Genomic DNA, 10,856 nt, shown 5'->3' with positions numbered 1-10,856 from the left:
CATGGTTTTATTGTTTATTTACGCCATGTAATTTTTTCACAGCGCCAAAAAACGCGCATTATTCTTCTCACATTTTCCGATACTCAACACACAGTCGCTTTCGGAGGTCTTTGTAGTTGACAGATTTGTGGTCCTGGCCCGAGTAAGAAGCAGTATTACCCTCGAGGTATTTCTTGAGGAAATCGTTAGCCTGAGACGAGCTGTTACCACCGGAGCCCATCTTCTCCATGAGCTTCTTCAGGAAATCGCCCTTGGATGAGTCGCCGCTGCCACCAGAGCCCATCTTCTTTCCAAAAAACTTCTTGAAAAACTCGCTTTTCTTAGATGATCCTTCACCGCTGGACGAAGAACTTTCATCGCCACCTCTCCTTCCCCGCTTCTTAAAGTCCCGCCCTTTGACACGGGAAAAGAGAAATGAAAGGTTAAGCAACTATCTTTTTTCAGGTAAGAAAATAGCTTGCGTATAAAAAACACTGCATGGACTCAAGTCTGTCGGCACAGCCAGGCAGATGTAAATACTTCGAAATAAGTTTAAACTTCACATATTATACTAACTCTGAACCAAGAACTGGTGTGTAAGCGCGCAACCACACAGCTACGAAAGGATAACATTATGTGCTGTACCAACGAGTTGCTGTGTCAGAATTTCTAATCACGAGGCACCCAATTTCTATCATCTATTTCTATTCAACTCTTGTTCCTAACGTAAGTAATGTTTAGATTTTTATACCAGATCCATGCCTACAATAGATGGCTTCGCAAGAAATTGCAGTTCATGCATCCGAGAGCAGAGATAGGACACGCTATTACCAATGTTTTTCTGTTCTGTTAAGTTTGCACAAGAGGACGCTGAAAAGCACGTACTCTATTTCGTTTTGTTTGGAAGCAAGTTGCAGTGCAACATGAAAATTTATCCTTTAATCATTTTAAACGTAGTTTAATTTTTCAAACATTTATTGATGCGAAATTAATACACAATACGAGCTCTGACTTTACGCAGTAGAATGTTTTGCACGGCGCTTACCGCTGCAGCCAAAAATAAGTAAGAACTAAACTGACCTCCAGAAGAACCACGTCCTTCGCGCTCACCCTCAGAGCGACCGGAGCCGCGTCCTCGTCCTCGACCTCTTCCTCCGCCTCTGCCGGTGCTGTTGCCATCTCCACCTGACAGGCCCTTGAAGCGCTTGAATAACTTCTGTATGAAGTACTCGGACGACTATATTGAAAAAATTGAAGAAAAGCTATAAATTTTCTTAGATTCGCCTCGGTGTTGCCATATACCTTACGTTCAAGTGTTACTTTCCACCAGTGAAATCACCTCAGGGAGAGAACTGGACGGCTGAAGTACATTACCTCAATGCGGTGCGTGACGCTAAAGACCATTTTCAGATAGCGTTCTTCCTTCAATATTTGGAAATAGTCGGTGAAAATTTTATTATTAATATTCTTTATTCACGTGACTATGCTGCAATTTTGCTTAACATTGATGAGGGAGACCCCTGTCGCCATGTGATTACCCTTTGTGTCGAACGACGCATTTTCTGATGACTTTTCTGTGTCAAGAGGAATTTTGCCTGACACTACTTTACACAATAATTTTTCTCCGATGCCGCCCATTGTCGTTGATCCTGCTTGAATTGTGAAAATAATTTATTCAGTAAAATTTCTTCATCGTACAGCATTAACAGCAAATACAATGCTCTGGAAACAAACCAAAAAGTATTGATACATTTTAATTGCAAAGCTATTCCAGCAGTCACTCTACCAAGGAATTTTGCCGAGGGACAGGAAAACCAGCAGGGCGCTTCCTATGCATAAATTGGGTAGCAAATAATCATCTTGAAATTATCGACCCACATCGCTAACCAATATCCCGTGTAAATTATTGGAGCTTATATTATATTCTCAAATCTACCTATTATGAACTCTATGCCGTTTTTTCCATCTGTTCGTCATGGTTTTCGCCCTTCCTTCACGTACAGAACTCACCTCCCTATTTCGGCCACTCGTTACACGACATACTTCATCAGATAGTTCCCTGGCCGACTGCATATTTCTGGCTTTCTGCAAGGCCTATGTTAAAGTTCCTCAAAAGCTAATAATGATTAAACTATCTGAACGTAATCTTGATCCTGCTTTACTAAACTGGCTTGAATGTATTCTCATTAATCGTGAAAGTGCGTCTTTATTAACGGTTGCAATTTTACCTTGACTGTAGTACATCAGGCGTGACCCAAGGTTCCGCCTTAGGACCACTTTCGTTTCTAATATATATTAACGATGTGCCGAGTTGTGTCTTTTCTTTCTTGCAGTAATACGCTGACGAGTGTGTACTTTATCGCGAGGTTCGTAATGATGATGACATACTTCAGTACGATTTAACATTGCTCTTCGGTACATGAAATGGCATTTGGAGCTAGACGTTAAGAAGTGCCAAATATCGTGTATCTCTCGAAAAGGTGAATGTACATTGATGTGCGCACTCAAAAACACCCGACTTCAGCCGTTGTCATCTTATCTTAGCTTGACCATTCCTCGCGCCATAAAAAATTCATCATCATCATCATGCATTAGATTGGAAAGCTCACACTGACAAACTTACTAGCAACGCCTATTACGCGTTAGGATACATTAAACGTACTTTCAGCGAAGCCGCAATTTCATTAAAACTTCTTTATAAAACCCTTATCCCACTCAAACTTGAATACGCTACTGCCATCTCGGATTCTAATCAAAATATTTTATCTCATGCTGTTGAAATGGTTCAAAATAATGCTATTCGGTTTGTATTTTCTAATCATAACCGAACAGATAGCATAACTTTAATGACCCCTAGCGTACGTTTACCATGTCTCTGACTGCGCCACAAAATTTTTCGCATTTGCCTATTTCACAGCATCTACTATCATATCTCTACATAGTGAATTCAAAATGTTGCAGAGCTACCACTAGCCACGAGCCAGCCATCGTCACAAAGTTGCTCTTCCTCATTCCCTCAGCAACACTTTTTATTATTCACTCTTTCCAAACCCATATAAAGACTTGAACAGGCTTCTCGCAGATTGCGCCTTTTCCAGGCAAGCATTGTTCACGGCTTTTCCATGTGATGTCACCTAAGTACTTACTATTGCCATTTCCTGCCGTTTTCTTATTTATTAACGTAATTCGTGTATTGTTTTCGCTTTCTGATTTATTTTATTGCAGTAGGTTATATTCTCATTTTTTCCCCTCTTGACATAGCATGCTGCCTATTCTCATTTTGCATTCTCTGTACTGAGCGTATGCCGCCTTTATGATTTACTTTCGCTTCTTATAACCCACTCCCCTCGCCTATTCTTCGGAGTTTGAGGGTATTAGAAATAAATAAATAAAATGTCAAATTCTAAAAATGTCTTACTATGGAGTAACATTGCTGCCAACTCTGAAATACATCTTGAGATTCGATCTACGGAATTTGCTGGCACTAATTTGCGTACATAAAGCGGCTAAACACCACTGTTTTTGCAAAAGGGTGCAATGTGCATGAAAATCATTGGCCCCATACCCTCATTATTAGTAATACAATATGTAGGACTTTTTAAAAAAATATCCTTTTATTAGAATACAACTGCACACATGAAAGTCGGCAATGTTTCTGCACAACCCTTAGTGTAATATTGAACAGTTTTGTTAGTTTTCACGTTTCGCCCCTGAGGCCACATGTCAACAGAAATAAGTTTTTGTACAAAAGCGGTGCCTGTTCCTGAAAATTTATGGGGATGTTGGGCTTCATAAAATTTTGGCAACAAAATTGTTTTCAAATTGGTCTACTTCAAGCAAATGGTACGATAACTTTTGTAATTTTCTACAGAATTGAAACCTCCGCTCATAATATGGACCCACGGTTGTATCAGTTATACTGGTTTTTGAACACAAGAGAAAAAACTATAATCCTCATGAACAAGCTGAATGCTGCGATTACACTTTGTTCATTCTAGCTGTTTTGTACACATACCTCGTCAGAATAGTCCTCATAAGAGTCAGAATACTCTGAGTCTTCTACATCACAAAACATTTCCAGTTCATCTCTGATGTCTTCTTCATAACTGTCGGCTGACATGTCTTCATAACTGTCCGTAAGATGGTCTTCTTCCGTAGCCACTAGAAAGACAAATCGACCAAAATATCAATAAGCACGCAACAGCCATTAAATTTATAGATAGATATGCACGCTAGGGCCATTTCAATTAAAATTTCTGGTTGAGCCACTTGCTTCACACTTTAATCGTAAGAGGGCAGCGCAAAATCGACACGGACCACTCCAAAAGAGGACACAACAAAACAACAGCACGGGCGCTGTGCTGTCTTCGGCGTCCGTACTGCCTTCATTGTTACTTTTTTTGAGATTTTGCGCTCCCCTCTTCTGATTCCAGCCATTTAACATCTTGCTAGTTGCAAATGCTAACGGATAGAGCTTTGAACGCCAGACCACAAAATCATTTGCACTGTACTTACGATAGGGATATTGTATTTCAGTTTCCACATATTCTTCTTTCGCTTTCAGTGAATAATGCATGTCTAAAGACGGAGAGCCAACGTAAACAAACGCAAGATCGCGACCCGGGCAAGCACTTTAATTTTTTTGCGCGAGCAGTTCGTCTTTCTGTAACTTGCACCAACTAGCCCAGCAAAAAGTTCTAGTGGTGCATTCTCGAGCAACGAGTATACTCTGACACGATTTACGTGAGTAGTACATAGATATGTTACACCGATAGCAATCTTTTATTTTCTTGCTGAAAGGCAGGAGCAACATTAAAGCACCAGTAAATGTTTTATCGCAACAAAATACAAATATTTTCAGTGCTTGTTTTTTTTTCGTCCCGAGGGCGCCAGGCCTTCGAGTAATTTTCGCTGTGTAAAGCGCCATATCACAATTTTTCAGGTTTTTTTTTTTTCTCGAACCTTCAAGGAAAGCTTCAGTGCAAACGACTGCGACTTCAGTAAACAAGCAGCAGCGAGCCAAATAAAGTTTGCAGACAGTCAGAATATATTAGTAATTTTAGATTGGTAATGTTCATTTCCAAGTAGAATATAAACATAAACACCTTCTAACCCTTTCACAAATTTCATATCATAGTTTATTGGTTCTTACCCTAAGTGCGTGGTTAGAAAAGTTTACTTTCTGAAACGTATTGATCAGTAACTTCATTAAAATTCATTAAATCATAACGTCTGAATGGCTGTTACTTTGAAATATTGCTTTTCGCTTGACTCACCTGAAAGGGCAATGAAGCCGGCGATGCATAACAAAAGGATGGCTTTCTTCATGGCTGCTGCAAAAAAAAAATGTTAACAAAATCTTAACAGGCTCTTCGCAAGTGGCCTTTCGATATCGCTTACTGGCTATAGGCTGAGAAGATTGTTATCCATAGCAGGATAGCTGCCAATTGCACGCCGTTACTGCAAAGTAGCAGACTTGAAAAGAAACTCAAACTGAAGCTACGCGGCGTACATTTATATCTCAAAGGCAGCGTTTGGCGCATGGCGCACGAAAGAAACACCGCCTACGCTCTTTTTCTTTCCACGCTGAGTTTCCTCATGGCGAAGTCATACTCTAAGCGATGAGGAAAAGACAAGTGTGATTTATTCATAATTACCTACCATGAATATTACTACTGAAAAGTGATGAAACAAAAGAGCGCTTGCCGCCGTTACACTTTAATAGTCTTTGCACTCCTGTGACCTCCTGTCAGTGCGCTGTCAGTGATGAATTCCAGCCATTATTTTTCGCTTCGAGTGAATCTTATCTGATTACACGTGCGAGCTTACGTAAACGCTACATGAAAGAGCGTCAGTATCACATTCATTTGCAGTTTATGAGCGCCAGCACAGGTGACCGGTTCTGTCAGCCAACACTACCCTGCCCCTTCTCACCTTTCACTGTTTCGGATTTCTTTTTTTTTCCAACAACATTGCTTTTTCAGTTCTTAGTAGTCCGATAAATTCAAGTTGCTTCTTTCGACGAGTCAGCTTATTGGGCAGAAGGGTTGTTAACATTTGGACTCAAAACTTGCATTGACATATGCGGCGAGAAAGAAAACAATGTCGGTAGTTCTGGTCGTTGGCCTGTGTTAAAATAATGCCCAAAGGCCACCAGTGCGTACCGGAGAGTGACAAACCCTGTTATCTCAAAATAACCCTGACTTAGAGCGGACCTGAAACCTAGTCCAAATATATCACCCAGCATGGCATATGTGCCAAATGGAATGCGCGTAAACATGTGCCAGACACTCTGTATCTTAGTGGCACGCGTGCCTTCCTTCTTTCTTGGTATTCGTATGTTTGCTCTCGAACCATGCAGGACTCTTCCTGAGCAGGGTTTCAAAGCTAGAATAGTGGGCCTTGCTGTGACAGCATGCCGCACTTACTTTATTTCCCCTCTAGGTTTATGTTGTTGCAATCTTTAATTGAACATCGCAATTACTTCACGCCTACTGTTCTTTAGCCGTGAAAGGAGCGTACGCGATAGTGACGCTGAGTGACGGATTTCACAAAATAGAAATCAAAACACGTCCTTCCCTCTTACCGTATAGCGTGGGCTGGAAAAAGAACAATGTTTACACCTGTGCGAGGCAATTCACTCTCTCCGCTACTCGGCTGTAAATTCGATAAGTCAACATTGTCGCAACACCGATAAAAGACGGTCTTGCAACAATGTTGGCAGAGTGCATTATGAATCACCTCATTTAATCCTTGACAGATAACGCTGAAGCAAAACGCGGACTACAAGTAATTTACTACCACGCATGTTGAACTTTAAGTCGAACCCGCGGAGCAAGGATAGAGGTTGGATCCCTCTTAAGGCATGAAAGTTAGTGGCTTACCAAGTCAACGAACACCGAACTTTGCTGCAACACAAACACCACCTCGAACGGGTACGTGCTGCTGAAAGCACCCATATATAGTAGATCATACGAGTGCACTTTCCACCCTTCTCTTCAGCAAATTTCCTTTGTGAAGATTAGCCAGCAAAGGAAAATACTAGAACGTGACTTGTTTACCCGTTTCTTTTCGAAGAGGTAGCACTAAGCGACGATTGCATGGGTTTATGGAAATGATTATCTTATCATCACATCATCCGACGTTTTCGTGCCGTCGAACAATGTACCATGAACGCCTTTGTTCTTTTATCTAAACGCGCACTTTGAAAAGCCTTATGAGGCTTGTTCCGTTTCTAGTGCCCCATGCTAATTTTAAGTTGCGTTGGATTCAGACTGCGATATCATATCAGTTCGTAGTATCCTGTGTCCCATCGAAACGCACCAATATGGCTTGAAACTTGCGAAACAAGGAAATAAATAAATGTCGACTTCAACAAACACGTCCACTCCAAAAGGGGACTTAACTGCGTTTAGTCTTTACAACTTATCCACGGCTCACATTTGCATTCCGTCTTAATTATTACCTTTTCCGCATTCTAGATCAAATAACAGCGCGGAACCTTTCCCGCCAAACCTTCATTTAATGTGTTATTATTCCGCAAACTTACGCGATTGCCTGTTGATCATTTAACATATAAACCGAAATAATGCCTTCTAGAGATTCGCAGCTTAATTCGTTACGGAGAGGTCTGGTCATAGAGGTAAAAATGATGGAGCGGCCACGCTCCAGATAGAATTATTCGAGTTAAATTAATTAAACTAGCCCAAGAACTAACTCTACTGAAGAATAAAACTAGTGTGTGTGTGTGTGTGTGTGTGTGTGTGTGTGTGTGTGTGTGTGTGTGTGTGTGTGTGTGTGTGTGTGTGTGTGTGTGTGTGTGTGTGTGTGTGTGTGTGTGTGTGTGTGTGTGTGTGTGTGTGTGTGTGTGTGTGTGTGTGTGTGTGTGTGTGTGTGTGTGTGTGTGTGTGCGTGCGTGTGTGTGTGTGTGTGTGTGTGTGTGTGTGTGTGTGTGTGTGTGTGTGTGTGTGTGTGTGTGTGTGTGTGCGTGTGTGTGTGTGTGTGCGTGCGTGTGTGTGTGCGCGCGTGCGCGTGTGCGCGTGCATGCGTGTGTGCGTGCGTGCGTGCGTGTGTGTGTGTGTGTGTGTGTGTGTGTGTGTGTGTGTGTGTGTGTGTGTGTGTGTGTGTGTGTGTGTGTGTGTGCGCGCGTGTGCGCGTGCGTGCGTGCGTGCGTGTGCGTGTGTGTGTGTGCGCGCTATGCCTTAGACGACCACTACATCGGGCGAACACCCTAAGCTTTCTCTAAAACTTTGTTTTAGTTCACTGCAACGTCTTTTAGAAGCCATGTAATTTGTGAACCATTTCACCGAAGTACTTTGGATAAAAAAGGGGCCTAGATGCACAGTATAGACGCGCCTTTAGAGGTATAAATATATTTGTATTTGTATCATAAGGTCGCTTCAGCGTGTATGACGTCAATGCCGTTTGCTGGTTCTCCTATCCGCCCATTCAAAATGTTAGTTGGGTCCGTGTATTTTTGATATCCTGCATTTACAAGTGGCAGTGGGCAGAAAGTGAACATGTTGCTAGCGGGGTAATCTCGAGACGCAGTTTGTGACTGCGCGAATGACCATGGCATAGGTCGGTTGCAATACAGCCTATAACGCTACAGATCAAGGCAAAAACACATTTCACTTTCATCCGAAAGAAACAGTTGTAATCAGGCGTCCTCCTGATCTCCGGCCATTGTCACCACTCGTGCTCTCGAAAAGGAAAGCTAGTGAGTATGGTGTAAACAAAAGACATGAGGTTGGGGCTAATTGCCGCGCATCCCTTTATCTATCCGTTTTGCCCCTATTGGCTGATTCCGCTTTGTTTTCTGCTCTTTTTCTTTGTTTTTGTTTACCAGGAGCCAACACGAATATCAACATGTGATACGCGTTGGCCGACGAGTGAGTAACTAATTCGCTCTCAGAGCGACAAAAACACAATGCTTTATGACCACGCGCAAGCTTTTGCGTGAGTTCTTGAAGTGCACCTTCTACTAAGGCAATCGTGCATGCAATGTACAGGAAGACAAACACGTGCATGAGAGGTGACGTATTCAAGCTACAAGGACGACAAAAATATTTTCCTCACAATGAATAGGAGTAAAAAGCACGTAGTACGTCTGCAAAAACAGATGCTGCTAAGGGTTTATGTCCCTTGCGGGGTGGCGTAGATCTTTTCTGATGCACGTGAACCAAAAGACATAGAGACCTCAATCTCCTGCTACCCTCTTTTCTCGTTCATTTTTTTTATCCCCTCTCCCCTTTCCCCTCGTGCAGGGTAGCAAACCGGCTATTCTTCCGGTTAACCTCCCTGCCTTTCCTCTTCATCCTCCTCCTCCAAATGCGCGTGCGATTGCACATTCATGCAAAAACCACGATCAAGTAAGGCGGTATAAGAAAGTATGTAGTGATACTCCCGGAGCACCAATAAAGACTGTCAGTTTCTGCGGCAGTCGGTGTTGATAACCTCGGGGCCACACAATTGTTCTTAAAATTCGCTCGGAAAATGAAGCACTGCTTGAAGTCTGTATTGAGCCGCGTTTCTCAGAAGGCGTCTTGAGATGGCGATGCTGGTTCTGTTTGTGTTCAAGTTGTTGTTGGAGTAGCCACAGTAAATGAAAAGTCCTGCGTAATATAGAACGCGAAATCTTCCTCCCCAACCGTGTTTCTTCGCATAGGCATCGAAAGTTAGTAAAAAATCAAAGAAAAGAAATGTCCTTCGCACTGGCATTCCCCTTGCAATATAATCGCCAAACGCTTAAAATTTTGATAAATTTTTCAATCTCAGGCACGCTATTTGCGCCCATATTCAACCCCTTACATGCTCTACATTTAGAATCCTTTAAAAACATCGATGAAACCATCGTCAAACGCCCCCACATGTTTCGGAGACAAAACGACCAAATGCATGAGTTTATCCGATGTATAATACTGCGCTTCACGAGTAGGCTCTAGGGCTACCTCCTCAACTAAGCTATGTTCGTAGAAACACTCGGAGATGCTTGCAACTTACTCAGCACAAAAAAAAAGGCTTCCTAATTTGCGACAGTGTTCTTTACTGCGGTATGTGTTGTTTCGTGTGTGGCTCGTTCTACGGGAAAATGAAGCTTAAAGCATCGTAACTAAAATTGCCCGTTAAGTCACAGGAAGAAAGCGCAAAAAGAAAAAAGCTGCCTTTTCTGCTTTAATAAAGTTATAGAATTTACAGAATACGTTCCCTGATGAAAGTCCACCGACGAAAAATATTTACTATTTTAATTTGGGTTTGCCTTAAAGCTACAGGGAAGAAAACTGAGCTAGTTGGTACACGTTAATGATGAAAAATCAAGGCGCTCACAAACAACGACGCAGAGGGGACACAGCGATGTGTCGTTGTTTGTGAGCGCCTGGATTTTTCATCATGAACGTCTGCCTTAAAGCAATGACAAGGCTAAGTGGAGAGACATGGGTGAGGCCTTTGCCCTGCGGTGGCGTAGTCATGCTGATGAATATGATCTTAAGTGATGTACTGTTTTTTTGAACTTTATTTTATCCTGTATGGCTCTTAAGACACTGAGCCAATTTTGTTCGAAAGGTCATTACTGCAGTGAGAGATATATAGCTTTTTTTTCTATTCTTATACAGCAATTTGATTGGCTAGTCTTAAAGACACACATTCATTTCCTATTTTAAATAAGTTAGCCATTTGAAAAGTATTACCTGCAGGCATCGGCCACATTTCCAGCGTCTGCTCATTGCGCCTGCAGCTGCCGCATTTATTTCATATCTTGCCTTGCATATCATGCAAGACACGAGAGATTACGCTATTACTCGGAGATGCCCAACAAGTAGACATTCTCTGGTCAATGTTATTCTGTAAGACATCAAAAATTCGTAATCAATGCTTTA

General features: G+C 42.0%; 1 protein-coding gene across 2 annotated transcripts; it reads right to left on the bottom strand.

Moving 5' to 3' along the window:
* On the bottom strand, positions 1-6,966 carry LOC144124748 (uncharacterized). 2 transcript variants are annotated; one of them, XM_077657612.1, is made up of 5 exons: positions 6,864-6,966; positions 5,256-5,312; positions 3,995-4,140; positions 1,060-1,216; positions 1-393 (listed from the first exon to the last, which is right to left on the bottom strand). In XM_077657612.1, the coding sequence occupies exons 2-5, from the start codon at positions 5,305-5,307 to the stop codon at positions 68-70; spliced, it is 681 nt and encodes a 226-aa protein (XP_077513738.1). In that variant the 5' UTR covers positions 5,308-5,312; positions 6,864-6,966; the 3' UTR covers positions 1-67. The 2 variants fall into 2 exon arrangements, with proteins under 2 accessions (XP_077513738.1, XP_077513739.1); XM_077657613.1 differs by having other exon boundaries at positions 5,256-5,309; positions 6,864-6,961.
* Between the last annotated feature and the right edge of the window lie 3,890 nt (positions 6,967-10,856).

Source organism: Amblyomma americanum, chromosome 3, assembly GCF_052857255.1.
Source record: "Amblyomma americanum isolate KBUSLIRL-KWMA chromosome 3, ASM5285725v1, whole genome shotgun sequence".
Lineage (NCBI taxonomy): Eukaryota > Metazoa > Arthropoda > Arachnida > Ixodida > Ixodidae > Amblyomma > Amblyomma americanum.
This window is presented reverse-complemented; position numbering and strand designations above follow the sequence as displayed.